We start from the raw sequence: 18,763 nt of genomic DNA, 5'->3' as shown, positions 1-18,763 counted from the left end.
AATTAATAATACAAAAAGGGCCATAAAATCTATTACATTTTGTCCAATGTTAACAAGTTTTGTTCAAACCGCCCCCGTCCACCGCGCTGTTCTGTTGTTGTTGTCAGTTGTCATCACAATATCTCTGTGAACTTTAATGACAATAAAGTTTATTTTTAAATCAGGATTAATTACCAATAACGATAAATAATAACAATAAATAAATAAATAAATAAATATTTTTTGTTCGATAGCATTCGAAACGGGCGGAAGTTGGTTTACACGCGTCGTGACGTTAGAGCGAATGAAGACGTCTGAGTGCGGAAGTGACGCTCTGTACACGGCGAGTGGTTAAAAACAAAAGAGAAATGTCGAATATGCAGCTTCTCTGGTGTTTGCTTTAAGCTTGTGCATGGTAGGAAGCGTTTCTAAATAATCGTGGGATGCTGACGGATCCTAAACAGACGCCGGAAAACACCAGGGACGCAGTCGTGCTTACTTACTGCTAACGGTTAACTGACAGCGGAGGAAGGTATGTTGATAAAAGTTGGAACCATGTCAGCAGAAGTAATCAAACACAACCCAGTCTGGGTTCAGTAGGATTTTTATTTATTCAAATTAAATGACTTCTAGCTGCCATTTAGCCAAGCTTTACACTGAACAAAGTGTTGGTCTCACAGCCTTAATTAACAAGTAATGCACATGTATTTTTCCATTCAGTAAAAAAAGTTCCATGTTTCAACCTTCAGACTGGAGGCTAGTTACTGGCTGATAATTAACCCTTTTTAGGGTTTTTAGGGTCTTTTCTGTACGTAACCCGCTCACTCGACTTGTGTTGTGCAGTAGTCATGGCGGAGGCTGGAGCTCATCTAACCTCCACCGTTGTGAACGAGCAGCCATCAGTGTTTGAGGTGCTGGCACAGGAGTCTCTGATGGATGCGGTCAAACCTGCACTTAGACACGCTGTCAAGGTGAGTGGCTCAACTCAGGTATAATAAACAATTTATGCAACTGCTCGTTGATTTCCATTGCTTCTACAGGGACCACCGAGTGGTGAGGAAGCTGATTTTTGTTCTGTTGATCTTTATTCTAAAACCAATCAAGTGTCAAGTGTTTTCACTAAATTGGAGAAGCTTATCTAATACATTTTTCTACAGAGAGTTTGAGCTAAATAGTAGAAATGAAAGAAATATTGTGTAATGCTTTCAATCTGCAAAGCACCTTCAGCCTTGACTAACAACCCCAGTGCTGTTCTTACTCTCAGGTTCTGGCAGAGTCCAACCCAGCCCGTTTTGGGTTCTTGTTGCAACGCTTCGATGAGCTCTACTTGCTGCTGGACCTCGTCCTCCAGAACCACTTCCTGTCTCACTGCAGTGCCTCCTTCTCTGAGAACTTCTACGGACTGAAAAGAGTTTCAGGAGGACGGGGATTTTCCGTTGAGCTGGGGCTACGCAGGACGTCACACTGGCGCTCCCTTCTCTTACTGTGTCTGGTGCCGTACCTGCAAGCGAAGCTGAATGCAACACTGGCACGGGAGAGGGATGAGGAGGACTTTTCCATCCAGCTAGCGCAGACCAAGAGCCAGAGACTGTACAGGGCGGCCGTGGCAGCGCACCCGTACATCAGCTCAGCCTGGCAGGCCTGGGTCTTCATCCAGCAGCTGCTTTTTGTCTTTGGAGCCACCAGGACACATAGCCCGCTGCTGTGGCTGGCCAGGGTAAGACTAGCACGACTTAATGCCCAGGATATCAGAGAGATGGAGCTGAAGAACAGCATCGCTGGCGGATCTTCTGCCGGGAGGTACGTACCAGTCTCATCGAATTTTAATACAAATTAAAAATGACACAAGAGATTAGCAAAGTTAAGTTTCAAACAAGCGTTATGTGTATATATCCATGTTTACCAGCTTGTTTTCTTTTCTTTACCATTGCTGACACAGTGTTGTATTTCTTAATATTTTACCTCCACCTGTAGATCAGGACAAGGATGTGAAACCATCAGCGGGGTTACAGTTTGGGGGCTAGTGTATGCATGTATGTGCCTGAGAACAGACCTGGAATAAAACTAGGGTTGTTCTGTAGTGCAGCTAATGATCAGTATCACCAGAGGGTGTGTTTAAATCAATCAAAAAATGTCTACATAAAGGTTTCCTGTGCAGCTTGAGACATCTGGTAGTGCCATTTGGCATTTAATCGATGCAGATGATATAAATATCCCTACTATATTCTTTTACTGCAGTTAATAAGCCATCATGTGTGCCAGTGCATCAACACAAACAGGAAAGAACAAGCCCATATTCTAGGCCACTAAACTTTGTTTTGTTGCCCTTACGATTCTTAATGAGCAAGGAAAAGCTTTCAGCATGTCTTTCGAGTGGTAGAGCGTAAAGCTCAACAAGAAAATTCAATGTCATGCTCATTTAGTTTCCCCCCAAAAAACAGTCTCCCTGTAGATTTTCTTGCTGTGCACATAATCAAAGCTTAATTTGAAACTAACTGTATGCATTATAAAAATGTGAGATGTAAATTTACATGAATTGCACTGATCATGAGTTTTGGAAATTATCAGTCTGTACAAATATTTGTTAGGTGGCACATGTGCTCTTTTTTGTGTTTTTCATATAGAAAATAATTGTTTGTCACATTTATTTAGTTTCTACAATCAAAGCGCAGCTTTGTTGAGTTTCTATTTGCTTCCTATGATTCTAAGTTGAGGAGCACATGGTATCTCTGCATAATTTAAGTGGATATTATCTGGAGGAGTTTTAGAGGAGCAGGTTAACCAAGACTCTAACTTTTATTTGTATGTGCAACTAGATGACACTATCTGAACACAATATTTTTATATATTTAATATACTGTAAGTAAAAGCAGCTTTACCATCATTCACACACATGTTCTCCCCAACATAGAAAATTGTTGAAGTAGCTTTTTTAATAATATTCACAGATTAGCACTTTTCTACCTATTGGCACTCAAAGCACTTTACACTGCTTCTTATTCACCCATTCACACTCACAGTCTCACACACACACACACACACCGATGGGGGAGCTGCTATGCAGCTGGCCAACACTCACCGGGAGCAACTAAGTTGGGATTCAGTGTCTTCCTCAAGGACACTTCAACATGTGACCAGAGGAGCCGGGGATTAAACAAACTGCGAGATTGGTGGACAACCGTGGTGCAAACTTTATCATAGAATATTATTTATAATAGAATTAATTTGCTGTATTCTTGATTGATGATGCTAAGTTATGATCCTAACTTCACTACCCACAGTGCATTGTTCCTCTGTTTGCAGCCCGGCACAAAAGGCGTGGTGGTTGGTATCTCAAGCGGCAAGAGGCATTGCCATCTCCCTCTCCACCTCTCTCTCTCTGGGTGTGTTCTTCCTTCAGTTCCTAGAGTGGTGGTACTCCTCTGAGAACCAGAGCACTGTGAAAAGCCTCGCCTCCCTTCCGGCTCCTCCCCCCCCTCTCCACCTGCAGGAGGAGCACAGCTGCAGGGATTCTGCATTCGTCTCAGCCAATTACAGTGACGAAACACGCCTTCGCTCTGATAGCAGGAGCTGCCCTCTGTGCCAGAGACGCCGAACTAATGCCACAGTGCTCTCCACCTCGGGATTCGTCTTCTGTTACCGCTGCATCTACCTGTACGTGAAAACCAACCACCGTTGCCCAGTCACCGGGTACCCTACTGAATTGCAGCACCTCATCAAAATCTACTCGCCCGAGAGTTAGTACACAGTTGCAGTTATCGACTCATTTTTTCAACAAACATGTTTTGAAGGTGAAACTCCAAGTATTTGTGTAGTGTAAGAAGTCGATAGTTGAAATACTGTATATATTTTTGGCCACACACATCATATCTTTCATAAAGATTGTAAAAAGCATTCTCTAGTCTACTTTTTTTAGATCAATTATTCAGTGGAACGAGCCATTTTGGATGTGAAGCTAAAAGTCTGTTTAAGATGTTTAAGATTGACTATGAATTAACTGTCATTGCTTATAAGAGTGTTGTATTTTTTTATCTACAGTAATTTGCTGCGGATCCTACAGTTGTCTTCAACATGCATGTAGCATAAGTATTAGCAACAAAAAGAACACATTTCTGTTCACTAACCAAACATTCCATCAGCTGTAAATGAACTGACATTTTGTTTTTCATAATGACCTAACAATTAACTTTCTTTCAGTTTCAAACTGGAGGTAGCTTTTGAACTGCAATGTTGGAAAATATACAACAAATACTCAAGTTAACAGCAAACTGTCACCTATTTAAAATGTTTATTATTACTATTATTTAAAAAGGGTTTTAAGTAAAAGGTGCATGTCAGCCAACTTGTAATTTGCCAAACAGCTTACAGCCTTGAAGACCTGTTCCAGACTCCATGAGACCTGAGACTGGGGTGACAATGACCGAAAAATACAGCCCAGGCAATTATGAAGTGGATTCAGCACAAGTCTAATTACACTTGGCCCAAATCTGGGTGTGAGAAGCTTGTGGAGACTTAACCAAGAACACCCAAAGCTGTAATTGCTGCAAAAGGGGTTTATACAAGGTACAAATTGTGGGGTAGAAACTTTAAAGGTAAAACTTTAAAGAAAGTAGTTCTTTGCTTTTTAATTTTGGGGGGGGGGCAGCTATGAGAATGTTGTCACAGCTTAGACTGAAGACTGGAAACTGTTAGTTTGGTTTTGTCTAAAAAGAAACAACAACCAACAAACGAAGCAATGAAGATAAAGTGATGTGTTGGGTTATGCTGCCTTTCCTTTAGGCTGACAAGTTGCACTTAAACACACCACACAGATGACAGCAGATGAGCATGTAGCCCCTTTTGCACTCGCACCAATTCACCATGCTCAGTCAAAACTCACTGAAAGAGGTCCATCTAGTACAAACTGTGGTACACATCTGAAAAACTAGGCCGACTTGATGCGTCACAGCCCCAAAGTACTATTGAGGTGCCTTTTACCATTGGACAAAGCCCAGGTGATGGTTTACAATCATGTCTACATCCTACACAGAAACACAAACATTGTGGCCAAAACAAGCTAATAGTCATGACGGATTATGTATATCATTAGTTCCCAACCTTGGGCCCCAGCTGCTGTACCTCAAATTCCCTATCAAGTACAGTTTCCACAGGACGGGATTAGATTAGATTAGCATGGACAGATTGTGTAACCTATGAACAGAACCAGACTAGGGGTGTCCAAGCTAATTCTACATAGTGTGCAACAGGTATATGAAGATAGAGAAACGAAGCAGTCAGTGAATTGCTTTATTGAGTTAACGGACAAGTTTAACAACAGGCCCACTTAAAAAAACAAAAACAAAGAGACGGATAATCGGGATCGATGTCACAACATTACAGTGAGTAATAAAAAAAGGGTTCCATTAAAATCTCCACAAACCCCTGAAATTAATCTGAGCATGAAGAATCACAAGTCACCTTCCCTTTTAAGCTCCTGCAACACCATTCATCAACAGGAAATCAGGATAAGAAAAGAAAAAAAAAAAAAAAAAACTCGGCTGAAACTTCAAAAAAGTATCATCATCAGTAATAGTCACAGTAATTGTAACAGATTGCTTGAATAGCGCATATTGCACATGTGAACACATAGATGTATTTGTATATACACGTGAGTCAGCAAAAACGAAACACGTATTGTTGCAACAGGAAAGAGAATAAAATGACAGCACAGACAGGATAGTTAGGAATGTACTTCAATGTAGTTCAATCTAAAAGTAGGTTTTCCAATTGTTCAGTAAGAATCCGGATGAAAGAAACGTAATGAAGAACGTCTCCCCTCAAAAACAGAAGGAGGTAAGAGAGAGAGAGAGAGAGGTGACAGTCACACTGATACTGAACCTTTACCTGTCCCATCCAAAAGTCCAAAAATATACCACCACCCCCCCCCCCCCAGTCGTCATAGCAGGACACTACATTTACACCACAGTATCAAACATATCAAGAAATATACATTTTTAGCTCATGTAGCAAAATAGTCTGTGTGAAACTGTGCATTAGTGTGTCTGGGTGGTCGCAACAGTAAAGCTGTGTATCCTCTAGACTCGGGGGGTGTCAGCACTGTTCAGAAAATACTCTTCGAGGTTTAAATGTATAGGAAAGAAACTCCAGTGGTGCAGATGGCTTTGAATGTGCCTCATCGTTTCCTTAGGACTAGTGCCCAGACCACTGTGGTGGCCCCCCTCTTGTTTTTCTCAGTACAAGTTGACCACACCTGAGCAAACTCCACAACAGCTTCATTCCACGGCCTTTGCTTACGTGTGCCCTCTGGCAGCAGTAACCACCACAGCCACTATAACTGTAGTGCTCACTACAGTGGAAAGCCAGGGTACGTTTAAAGTGAACGTCTTCTCTTATATCAGTACAAAACGACTACAATAAAACACCTGCAGACGCAGATCAATAAGTTAATCAATACTGTTTATCCATTACTCCTGGCGCATTTCACAAACAGCCCTAAATCACGTCTATGAATAAGGTGCTGTGACGCTTTCTGCTGTGTTACTAAGACAGTGGTCGCATGCAGTGTCTCTATCTCTCTATGAGTTACTTCCACAGCTTTTCTGTTAGTGTTTTATTGCTTTGAACACGAGACCCGGAGGTAGCGGTCAGCTACACTTGCTACGCCGCAGAGGGTCCTAGAATACAGAATTTTGTGAGGAGGCTGTTGTAGATTAGATTCTGTATGGAAGAGATAGGTTACTGAAATTGCTCAGTAGTGTTTATGAGTTTTCATGCATAACGGATAATAGCGTGGTCCAGTTCTGACGCTTTGTGTACTGGGTATGTTCATTTAGCAGAGAGGTGGCAAATGGTCACTTTCTATTGTGTTAAGAGTGAGCTGAGTTTTAAAGGGTTTGGTGGCAAGGATGCGGACTACAGCCATCTGAATACCCCCGACACCCAGCCCTCCCTGCCCAAGAGTTAGAGAGCCAAGCATCCATCAGGTCACACTTTTTTCTTTCTACTACTGCATTGAGTAGCCAAATGATAAAGGTTACATTAGATAGCTATATTTCTAAATTGAATGTAACTGATTATGAGGGTGGCTCGTGGCAACCGTAGTGTAAGGAGACCTGCTCCTTATGTAGATATAAAAAGGTCCTTCTAAGCTAAAGGTGAATAAACCCTAATGAAATCATTGAGAATACTCTATTCCATGGTTGCTTGAAACCACTGAAACGACTGATAAACTGGTGCTCAGAAACAAGCCCAACCTGTGTGTGTGTGTGTGTGTGTGTTTTGAGGATCTAATGAATTTGTTGATTTTATCATCTTTTCCCTGCCCGTTGAGGAAGGTGAGGAAAGAGAAAACTGAAAGGCCATGGTGATGATCGGAACCAGATCAATTAATACAAAAAGATCTGTGGTTTTTGTCTTGTCTCTTCAGGGGTCACCACAGCGGAACATGTTCTGCACATTGATTTGGCACGTGTTTTTATCTGGCCACGGACCAGCACTGGGGTCACCCTTGATGGATGGGCAGGGACACACTTGGTGGGGTGGGATTCAAACCCATGGCCTTCTACATCCCAACCCAACTTCTGTATGTACCACTCAGCCCTTAACAGATCAATTAATACAGACACTTGTAAATGAAATCCTTTCTGCTTAAAGAGTCATGGACATGAACATTTAAAAAAAAAATAATAAAACATTAAAAAATGTGACTTAACTTGTAGAGTCATGGTTCACACAGGGTGACTGTGGCTCAGGAGACACAAACCCAAGGGGTGTGGATTTTATTCCTGGCTCCTCCTGTCACATTTCTAAGTGTGATTAACATGACACTAAACCCCTAATAAGTTGCTCCTGGTGAGTGGAAGCCAGCTGCATATCAGAAGCCCCATCTGTGTCTGTAAGAGATTGTGAGTGTGAATGGGTGAATAAGAAGCCGTGTGAAGCGCTTTGGGTACAAGCAGCTGTACAAGTTCCAATACGTTCCACAGTATCTAAACAAATAACTAATGGTCTTTGAACTTTTACTGAAATGGTAGGTTAAAGAACTGTCATTTGACAGTGCTTTTTTTAAAATATCAAAGTTCTTTTCTCAACCTCTTAGACCCCACAACTACAAGTCTGCATCCTGTGCTGCCCTTCATGCCATTCTGACTTCCTCTGCAATCTTTGATTCTACACAATTTTATTGCATTTAATGGAGGAGACCAATTTTAGTCAAGGTAATTTAACGAACTCTCCTTCACTATTACCTGTCGTAATTTTCCCATATTGAAAGATTGGCGACAACACAAGATAACATTTCTAACATTGCTGTACCAAGTTTTGTGTGCAACTCAGTGACTGAAACAAGTTACAGGAGCAAGTATTCAGAGACTTCATAATTGCTTAAACCCAACTCATAAGTCATATTCCTACCCCGTTGTGTTTCAGTTTCACCTCAAGATAGAGTGATAACGGGATTTTAATATCTCACGGTAAAATAGGAGAATCCTTCTAAAAATACTATAACATCAGATCCACCCATTACACAGATGCTACCATTACTGCTTGCAATCACAATATACTGTTAGCAATTGTAGACAGTAACCCATTCTCTTACGCAATCTGCCTGCACTGCTATTAGAGAAGCAACACCACGTCGAAAAGATCAAATTCAAAATGAAAATATAATTATGAAAAGGTTGGACTGTCATATCCAAACGGTTATAACTTTAGATGTTAATTCGACAGCTGGCTTATTTACATCAGGTAAAGTAAAACTATCAAGCTCCTTGGTTCTACTTCTGCTAAAGAGAATATTCATAAAACTGCGTTAAACTGTGTTAAGGTTGATGTGAAAATGTTTATGAGCCAGTTATGCAGAAATGTATTCATAACCCTCTGTTTTGTGTCTGCCTCTGAAAACCTGGTTTAAGGGCTACAAAGCTCTACCACTTCATCCTACCCTTCACTGTGAATAGGGGTTATCTTGGGGTTAACATTACAATCACTACAGAGAACACACACAAAACAGAGGGTTAGGGTCAAGTGTAAGGGCAAAGCGACTGGGTCATTGTGCGTAAAGCTCTTCAGCTCAGTGGTCCCATGATGGTGGAATGTGCTACCAAACATGGCACACTCAGCAGCTCACTTCCAATGTATAAAACGTTGTTGAAGTTGGAACTTTTTTGCAACTTCCTGTGCCCTTAAACTAAAAATAAAAAGAAAAAATAGCACTGTCTTATCGCTTGTTTCTAATGAAGAAAGAGAGATTTCTTTTTATAGCACTGTGCTGTAATGTCTGCTTCTTGACTTAAATTTCACTTCCTTTGTATCACACTTCTGAGTTGCTTGGATAAAAGTATTTAAAATGATTAAATGTAAGTATCGAAATGTAAATGTATTATGGCTGGGGCTAATGAATATCATAAGCCACGCAGGGTCGAGGTAACTTCCTGCTGTCAGACCACAAAAATACATCATCACTGGACCAACCTATTAACCCAGTCATAACCTTTGCTCTGAACATGCCATTTTCTGCAGTGGCTGCTGTTTGCCTGTGGATGGCAGCGCTGCCTGCCTGGTCCTGCCTGAGGAACTGTAGCTCGCTTGTCATCTCCAAGAACAACTACCACAACATATCCAGCCATCCTCATCTCTAAACAAACAGGTGGTGGTCTAACTATGACCTGTGTGAAACATCAAATCCCCAAATAGAATATATTCATAAATCCAGTCTGATTGGATAAAACACTATATATATGATTTTTTTTTATACAAAAAAAGAGAAAGCAATTTTGTTTTTATACATATGTGTATGTACAGATATAGAAAAATGACCACACTGAGTCTGTTGTGACGTAACTGTGGGCAACTGCACAGGAGACATTATTTACACCGAACAGGTAATATTACAACAACTGCAACAACAACAACGATAACAACAACAACAACAACAAAAATAGGGACGTGGTGGTCATAGTGGTGTTTAAGAAAACGTGCCACAATCCCACATTCCCCTTTTAGAGAAGGAGGGGATGGGCTCAGGTAACATGACTCTTAACCAAAATGAGTGAAAGAGAGAGACAGGACCAATAGAGAGGTGGTAGTGATCTGAAAGTGATGCATTTTTAAAAAAGTAAAAACTAAAGCTAAAACAATGAATATGTTGAAAACAGCTGATCCTGAGACAGTTCACCAGATTCCATAAAAGTCTGATTGAATATCATAACTGATATTACTAATAATATTCAATTGAGATTTTTGCTGGAGATGTCTAGTGTGTAATGATGGCTTTAGAAGCTTTTCTTCCCTCAAAAATAATCTGTTGGGAATATCTGACGTCAATTGGTCAGATTTTAAACAAAATACACATTTATACATTTCAGAATTATATATCAACTCTCTTGACTCTCTGTCTCTCTCAGTGTTGTTAAATAGTGAGATAAGAACAAATTAAGGCATTTAGATGAAGAATCCAAAACTCAAAAATGAACTGACTGACTGAAATAATAGCTGTGTGTGTGTGTGTGTGTGTGTGAGTCTGTGCGCGCGTGCATCAGTGTGTTTCTTCCGTCCTGATTGGCTGGTAGGTTTGCCAAGGTGCTGCAGTGATGGTGTTTTGTGGTTTGTGATTGACCGGACAAAAAAAAGGCACCTAGTTCCTCCTCTGCTCTTTAAAAACTTGGTTCTTCCTCCTCTGTCAGCCAATCCCCCTGTTCCCTCAGCCTGTCTGACAGATACACAAGAAGACAAGTCGTCCACTTGGAATCTGACTTGAAATCTGTTGGGATTCAAATGCAGGCATTCCCTCAGTGGAACAGAAGAGTAGGAAAGAAAAAAAAAGTGAGAATATTGATTGAAAGGTGGAGGTAAAAACTCAGTGGTGCTGTTTACAAGGTGGTAAAGTATACTGGTTACAAGACACGTATCCTCGGTGAAGCCCCCCTCCGGTGGTTTCCATGGAGGTGCTAACAAGTCGTCTGCTCCTCCTGCTGAACCACTTGATTTGTCCAAGTCCTTCACAGGCTCCGCCTTCTCCTGCCTCCATATTGTTCTCCTCAGCCAATGGGATCTATCCCATTTCCACCATGTGTATGTGTACCTACACAAACTCAACGGAGGAAGAAGAAAAGGAAGAGGAAGAGGAGGTGCTAGAAGGAGGTGAATGTGGAGTTGTGTGCTTACAGCTCCTCCTACAATACAGGCTCCTCTTCCATTGGCTCCTCGGTGGACCTGTGGGCAGTTGAAAGTCACAAAATCATATTTATGTAAATACACCATGTGCGACAACCCTGAACAAAAATACATTTGCTAAATTACATTCTTCATCCATCATGAACATATTTATACTTTCACAGGCTTACATAAAATGTTTTTCCTCACATTCCTTTAGTTTTAATTGCAGTAAACCTTAGATAATTCTATACAATCCTTGGTCTGTAAATGGGCAGATCACTCTCTCATAGCAGAGAGTGATGGTTAAGAGACACAGCCGTGTTGGGTGTCAGAGGGGCAAAAACGTGCATAAACCTCAATGTAGTTTTTTTTAGTTCAAAATACTTCGAACAGGGAGTATTTGTAGCCTGCTAAACAGGTCAGTACTTTTTCACACACATTTAGAAACACACTAGTCTGCAAATGTGTGATGATGTTGCAACAGCAGCTGGAGACTGTAGAAAGTGTTTAATGAAGTCTGAAGCTCCTGTGTCTCTGAGTAACTCTGTAGCAGCAGCAGCTCTGTTGTTGTTGAGTTTTATGCTTATGTGGTTACATTTAGTTTGGTTTTGTAGTGACCTTTGCACTGTCATTGCAGTATAGGTTGAAGTGGTTAACATTTGTTTTGGTTTAGTTTGCCTACATAGTTTAACATTCAGCATTATAATAAATTTCACCAGTGGCAGCTGCTCAAGTAAAATGAAGAAGCATTTTATTTAAAACTCTTTTCTTCACTCCACTCCACTAAATTTATGTCCCAGGGATATTTATCTTATTGTTCTGAATATTATTATCACAGAAATACTGTGCAAGGTCATACTGTTACAGGGCAATATTCTAGACACACATTATATGGATACCACGCAGAAGCTGTATTGTACTACTTACTTTGTGCCCTTGCTCTATTTTAATTTAATTTGGGTTATTTATGCCATCAATGGCACAATAGTACAGGCAAGTTAATTGTTGTTATAGGTGGACCTCAGGCTGCTGGTTACACACTTCTTGTGAGCTGACTGACACATGCACAGGCTTGTACCATACTTCCATACAGTGCTCTGTGTCTTTCTTAACCTCTATAATAGTATGATGTTATCGTAGTGTATTGCTGACCTGCTGGTTTCCGTGTTGTCAGGAACAGAGCTTGGCTGCTCAACATCCACACTTAGGGAAGCCATGGCACTGACTGTCTCTGCTTCATCCTTTTCCGACTGGCCCTGAGCACCAAGGGGACCATCCAATAGCGAGTGGCCACTAGTCTGAGACAGACTCTGGAGACAAGACCAGTGTTTACCTGCAGAGAGGAGAGAGCCATACAAAGATATAATGGATAAATACGTGTGTGTTCTTGTTTTTGTGTATTTGTTTCTTTATGCCTGTGTTTCTTACTCTGGATCTCTAATATTCTCTCCAGTGAGGCACAGGCTTTTGGACATGGCTTCTCCTGAGGCCACTGAAATAAAGAGTCACACTGAAAAACACAAAGAGAGAATATATAACAAATTAAATAAGCTTGTCAATATACAAATACATCCTACAAACACAAAGCTTTTGTCAGTGAGGACTATATAATAATTGGCAACATCCAGTATCATTTTTGGGCAAATCTATGTTTTGATGTGATCTGAAAAGTTAAACTTCTTCAGGAAAAAACTCATACAAAATATGTTATATATGTATTTCAAGCTGTGTACAGTACTGTAAATGTATATAGTAGATTTTATGAAAACAGAAACTGACTGATTGCTTTACAATAACCCTCTGTATTGCACTTGAAGTACACGCATGAGAGCAGTATCTTTCCATATACTCTCTGAAAGCAAATAAACTCTGAGCTATAATACTCATATAGATAGTTTCATGTTGTTTGTCGTAGTTCACCCTTTAAGAAATGCCAACACCATTTATGTTTAAACAGTGGAACATTTAACGCATGAATAATAATTGATGGTAATGTGACTCTCTGTCTCACCGGGTCTCCCAGAAGGGCAGAAACACAGGCTTCTGATGCATCACAGATGGCAGTGAGGTCATGACCGCCCTCCAGCGCCATAACAACTCGCCCACCCGCCAGACCCATCAGCAACTGTGTTAGCTGACCGAAACCTGCCAACACACACCTGTCACAGCAACTGGGCAACAGGGCAACTGCAGAGATTTTCCACATGTTTCCTATAGTTCTAGTTTGAGGAGTACATGTATGTGAATGGCATTAAACTGCTTGTCTTCCCTCATAATAACATATGCCTCTACTTATAGCTGCAAAACTCCTCCAGATGTGCGAGAAGAACTTCTCTGAGGACGATGGATGCCATTTCCCTCCCTCCTCTGGTCACATGTTGAAATGTCCTTGAGCAAGACACTGAACCCCAACTTAGCTGCTCCCGGTGAGTGTTGGCCAGCTGCAACGCAGCTCCCCCATCGGTGTGTAAGTGTGTGTGATTGTGAGTGCGAACGGGTGAATGTGAAGCAGTCTAAAGCGCTTTGAGTACAAATAGATAGAAAAGCGCTATTTAAGTGGAGACCATTTACCATTTACTTCATTGCTCATATTATCGTTGTTGTGGTCTTGGTCAACCTACTCGTCTAGAATACCTCCAGATCTTAACACCTGAACTCTGAATGATTAAAGAAACTATATACATGTAGTCCCCCAAACTAGAACCATAAGAAACAAGATGAAAACTGGTCCACCTTTAGGAAACACCATTTACAAAGTTTTTGGAAAAAGCAATCACAAATCTATTTACTATGGTAAACAGTGGGGTACTCACATTTGGCTGACACATTGTAGCCTCCCAGGGGAGACTGGTGACCCTCCACTGCATCAAAGCCAGCAGACACCAGAACCACATCTGGACTAAACTGCTGGGCGATGGGCATCACCACACTCCTACACAGATACAGAAAAGACATTTTAAAGCGCATTTTTTCTTCAAAAACCCTTTACAATATCTTTCATAAACAAGTAACCATAGCGCGATGAATAATAAAATATAAATAATAATAACAACAAAAACAAAAACAATAATAATAATTACCTAAAGGCAGTAAGGTATTCCACATCACCCATGGGGGGCTCCACTCCTCCAGTCCATGCAATATTCACATTAAATCCAACACCTGCACCTGATCCCACCTGCAGAGACAGAGCCAAAGAAAATATAAATGCATGTGTGTAATTTTTAATAATTATTGGTGCTTCTTGTGTATACATATTGTGTGTTTGCGTGTGCACAAAGTGATATCAAATATGGAACAAATTCCACATAACTCACACTGTTATTGATGGTAGTTTATTATGAGAAAAACACACGTTAAGCCATGCTCCTTGACTCTCAACCATTAAGTGAGAAAGACAAGTGCATGTACATTCAGAATTCATATTGAATTTTAATGTTTGAAATATTTTTGGAGGGTTTTCTGCTTGGTAAGAAAAGATACACATCTAGTTAATCTGATCTTCACTATTGGCTGTCATGCATGTAAATGTGCAGAAAGAGAAAGAATTAACTCAGAAGAACAAATCGCTGAAACAGGATGCAGTGGAATATGATCAACAGCAGAAGTGAATCAGCATTCAAGCAAAAATAGCTGTTAAATATACAATTTATTCCACTTAGTAGTGACAGTTGGTAGCAGCACTGTCACACACTTTTACTGGCTTCAGTGGATGAACAGTGACGGCAGAAAACACTAGTGGTGTATATAAAATTATTTCAGAAAGTGTGTGTTAGTGTGTCTGTATGCGTATACCTCTTCAGGAGCTCCACTTCCAGGGAAGAAATTTCCATCATCATAGCGATGTAGGGAGATGTATAGGACATTGGGATCACTGTAGAAGGCTTGCTGAGTGCCGTTGCCATGGTGAATGTCCTGGATGGATAAGTTACAGTTACAACAGGGGAAGGATAATAGGCCCTTATGATACAGACTCCCTGAGTTTGGTCATTATTTTATCCACATTTTATGTATGTATGTATTGTGTTCACATTAGTTATCAGGCTTAAATAATAAATTCAAAATGAACAGATTCATCTAACAATGCAATTATTGAAATAAAAAATAAGTCTTTTATGATAATTGATTGAATTAAATTTAAGGCTTAAAAAAATAAAGATAAAAAAATTACAGATGATGTGTGTTTGTATATGTGTGAGTGCTACCCACCCAATCCACAATGAGGATCTTGCCAACTCCCAGTTTTTGTTGCAGCAGCTTGGCCGTGATAGCTACTGAATTGAAGAAACAAAACCCCCTATTGACACACACACGCATGCACGCACACAAACACACACAAGCAGGACAAACATTTATGTGCAAAACAAGCGTACAATCTCTTAATGATTACAAATGTCGGAAGAATTGAAATATGCATTTGTGTAACAATGATATGGTGTGTATGCTTACATGGCAGTCGATTCCTCAGCATGGTGACCTGGTGGACGCACTACTGCAAAGCCATTCTGGTAAAAAAAACACATCCAGAGTTAAGGACAGATCAAACTTTATTTTCATTTCACATTTGTGTAAACATTTCTAATGCAACCACAAGGGGGCACAAGCCGGGGTCTTCCTCTGCCAGTCCCAAGTCTGGATAAATGCAGAGGGTTGTGGAAGGGCATCCAACGTAAAACACATACCAAATTAAACATGGGAATCATGACTTCCCCACAAAATCCTGCCATGGTGCTGTTGACCTACAGGGTGTCAGTGGAAATCAGGCTACTGTTGGACAAAGACGCAGAGGAGGAACGCATGGTCGCAGGCAGAAAGAGAGAAGAGGAAAGCCAAAAGTGTAGGAATGACAGTAGTGACTTTAAATGTTGGGACTATGACAGTGAAGGCTAGAGAGTTGGTTGACATGATGCAGAGAAGGTCGGTGGACATACTGTGTGTCCAGGAGACCAGATGGAAAGATAGCAAGTCTCAAAGCTTAGGAGCAGGGTTCAAGTTGTTTGACCATGGTGTGGATGGGCGGAAAAATGGAGTAGGAGCAATCCCTAAAGAGGAGTTTGTAAGGAATGTTCTAGATGTGAAAAGAGTAGGGTGATGAGTCTAAAGCTGTGAACACTTTCTTCCAGAAGACGCAGGAACATAGGGTAACATATAAGAGCGGAGGTAGAAGCACTCAGGTGGACGACATCTTGTGTAGACGTTGTAATCTGAAAGAGATCAGTGACTGCAAAGTATTGGTAGGGGAGAGTGTAGCCAGACAACACAGGATGGTGGTGTGTAAAATGACTGTGGTGGTGAGGAAGATAAAGAGGACAAAGTCAGAGCAGAGGACAAAGAGGTGGAAGTTGAAAAGGGAAGAATGTTGTGAAGGTTTTCAGGGAGGAAATGAGACAGATTCTGGGTGTTTAGGAGGTGCTTCCAGACGACTGGACAACTACAGCTAATGCAATCAGGGAGACAGGTAGGAGGGTACTCTATGTGTAATCGGGAAAGAGGAACGTAGGCAAGGACTTGGTGGTGGAACGAGTAAGTTCAGGAGTGTATACAGAGAAAGAGGTTAGCAAAGAAGAAGTGGGACACTGAGAGGACTGAAGAGATAGTAGACAGAAGTAAACGGAGATGCAGCATAAGGTGAACAAAGAGCATATGAGGACTTGTATGCTAGCTCAGTTGGTAAGGCAGTTGACCATGGACGACAGGGTCAGTGGTTCAATCCCTGCTCCTGGCTACAAGTCAAAGTGTCCTTGGGCAAGACACTGAACCCCAAGTTGCTCCCAGTGGGTCAGGTGAGCACCTTGTATGGCAGCCACCACCGTGTGTGTGTGTGTGTGTGTGTGTGTGTGTAAAGCTACATTGTAAAGTGCTTTGGATAAAAGTGCTATATAAGTGACTATTTACCATTTACCAGGTTGGACACTAAAGAGGGAGAGGTGGATTTGTACAGGTTGGCCAGACAAAGAGATAGAGATGGGAAGGATGTGCAGCAGGTTAGTGTGATTAAAGATAAGGATGGAAATGTATTGACAGGTGCCAGGAGTGTGATGGGAAGATGGAAAGAAAACTTTAAAGAGTTGATGAATTAGGAAAATGAAAGGGAACAAAGAGTAGAAGAGGTGACTGGTGTGGAGCAGAAAGTAGCAAAGATTAGTAAGAGTGAAGTAAGGAGGACGTTGAAGAGGATAAAGAGCGGAAAGGCAGTTGGTCCTGATGACAAACCTGTGGAGGTTTGGAAGTGTCTAGGAGAGGTGGCAGTAGAGTTTCTGACTAGTTTGTTTAACAAGATCTTGGACAGTGAGAGGATGCTGAGGACTGGAGGAGAAGTGTACTGGTGCCAATTTTTAAGAACAAGGGAGATGAGCAGAGCTGTGGCAACTACAGAGGAATAAAGCTGATGAGCCAAACAATGAAGTTGTGGGAAAGAGTAGTGGAAGGTCGGCTAAGGGCAGAGGTGAACATTTGTGAACGGCAATATGGTTTCATGCCTAGAAAGAGTCCAACAGATGCAGTATTTGCTTTGAGGACGCTGATGGAGAAGAACAGAGAAGGTCAGAGGGAGTTGCATTGTGTCTTCGTAGATTTAGAGAAAGCGTCTGACAGGGTGCAGAGAGAGGAGCTGTGGTATTGTATGAGGACGTCTGGAGCGGCAGAGAAGTATGTTAGAGTGGTGCAGGACATGTATGAGAGCTGTAAGACAGTGGTGAGGTGCTGTAGGTGTGACAGAGGAGTTCAAGGTGGAGGTGGGTCTGCATCAAGGATCAGCTCTGAGCCCCTTCTTGTTTGCTCTGGTGATGGACAGACTGACAGATGAGGTTAGACAGGAATCTCCGTGGACTATGATGTTTTCAGATGACATTGTCATTTGTAGTGAGAGCAGGGAGTAGGTGGAGGAAAATCTAGAGAGGTGGAGGTCTGCTCTGGAAAACAGAGGAATGAAGCTTAGCCGCAGCAAGACAGAATACATGTGTGTCAATGAGAGGGACCCAGGTGGAACGGTGAGGTAACAGGGAGCAGAGGTGAAGAAGGTGCAGGACTTTAAGTACTTAGGGTCAATGGTTCAGAGCAACGGAGAGTGTGGAAAAGAGGTGAAGAGGCGAGTGCAGGCAGGTTGGAACGGGTGGAGAAAAGTGTCAGGTGTGTTGTGTGATAAAAGAGTATCAGCGAGAATGAAAGGAAAGATGTTCAAGACGGTGGTGAGACCAGAGATGTTGTTCGGCTTAGAGACAGTGGCACTGAAGAAAAGACAGGAGGCAGAGCTGGAGGTAGCAGAGCTCAAGATGTTGAGATTCTCTTTGGGAGAGACGAGGATGGACAGGATCAGGAATGAGGACATCAGAGGGACAGCTCATGTTAGATGTGTTGGAGATAAAGTCAGAGAGGTCAGATTGAGGTGGTTTGGACATGTTCAGAGGAGAAACTGTGAATATATCAGTAGAAGGATGCTGAGGTTGGAGCTGCCAGGCAGGAGGTGTAGAGGAAGATCAAAGAGGAGATTTATGGATGTAGTGAGAGAGGACATGAAGTTAGTTGGTGTGAGAGAAGAGGATGCAGAGGACAGGGTTAGATGGAGGCACATGATTCGCTGTGACGACCCGTAAAAGGGAACAGCCGAAAGATAAAGAAGAAGAATTTGTAT

At 41.6% G+C, this 18,763-nt stretch overlaps 2 protein-coding genes across 15 annotated transcripts in view; one reads left to right on the top strand and one right to left on the bottom strand.

Moving 5' to 3' along the window:
• Window positions 1–285: 285 nt before the first annotated feature.
• Window positions 286–5,321, top strand: pex12 (peroxisomal biogenesis factor 12). 2 transcript variants are annotated; one of them, XM_067476472.1, is made up of 4 exons: window positions 286–511; window positions 826–950; window positions 1,244–1,779; window positions 3,283–5,321. In XM_067476472.1, exons 2-4 carry the CDS (start codon window positions 828–830, stop codon window positions 3,719–3,721), a joined length of 1,098 nt encoding a protein of 365 aa, XP_067332573.1. In that variant the 5' UTR covers window positions 286–511; window positions 826–827; the 3' UTR covers window positions 3,722–5,321. The 2 variants fall into 2 exon arrangements, with proteins under 2 accessions (XP_067332573.1, XP_067332571.1); XM_067476470.1 differs by having other exon boundaries at window positions 823–950.
• Window positions 5,252–18,763, bottom strand: part of hdac5 (histone deacetylase 5) — a 58,237-nt gene continuing 44,725 nt past the window's right edge. For 11 of the 13 annotated variants that reach the window (XM_067476462.1, XM_067476459.1, XM_067476461.1 and 8 more), the window contains 9 exons: window positions 15,583–15,638; window positions 15,343–15,430; window positions 14,929–15,048; window positions 14,214–14,311; window positions 13,947–14,065; window positions 13,145–13,278; window positions 12,562–12,643; window positions 12,286–12,466; window positions 5,252–11,190 (listed from right to left, as the gene is read on the bottom strand). In XM_067476462.1, the coding sequence (XP_067332563.1) occupies window positions 11,151–11,190; window positions 12,286–12,466; window positions 12,562–12,643; window positions 13,145–13,278; window positions 13,947–14,065; window positions 14,214–14,311; window positions 14,929–15,048; window positions 15,343–15,430; window positions 15,583–15,638 (918 nt within the window). In that variant the 3' untranslated portion in view covers window positions 5,252–11,150. Of the gene's footprint in view, window positions 11,191–12,285; window positions 12,467–12,561; window positions 12,644–13,144; window positions 13,279–13,303; window positions 13,867–13,946; window positions 14,066–14,213; window positions 14,312–14,928; window positions 15,049–15,342; window positions 15,431–15,582; window positions 15,639–18,763 lie in introns of those variants that run through there. The other 2 variants (XR_010910759.1, XM_067476468.1) reach the window with 2 other exon arrangements.

The sequence above is a fragment of the Channa argus genome, chromosome 15, assembly GCF_033026475.1.
Source record: "Channa argus isolate prfri chromosome 15, Channa argus male v1.0, whole genome shotgun sequence".
NCBI lineage: Eukaryota > Metazoa > Chordata > Actinopteri > Anabantiformes > Channidae > Channa > Channa argus.
This window is presented reverse-complemented; position numbering and strand designations above follow the sequence as displayed.

Coding starts and splice junctions, on each gene's coding strand:
- pex12 (XM_067476472.1), top strand. CDS start 828: ATGGCGGAGGCTGGAGCTCATCTAACCTCCACCGTTGTGAACGAGCAG. Junction 951..1,243: donor CACTTAGACACGCTGTCAAG/GTGAGTGGCTCA, acceptor TCTTACTCTCAG/GTTCTGGCAGAGTCCAACCC. Junction 1,780..3,282: donor GGCGGATCTTCTGCCGGGAG/GTACGTACCAGT, acceptor CTCTGTTTGCAG/CCCGGCACAAAAGGCGTGGT.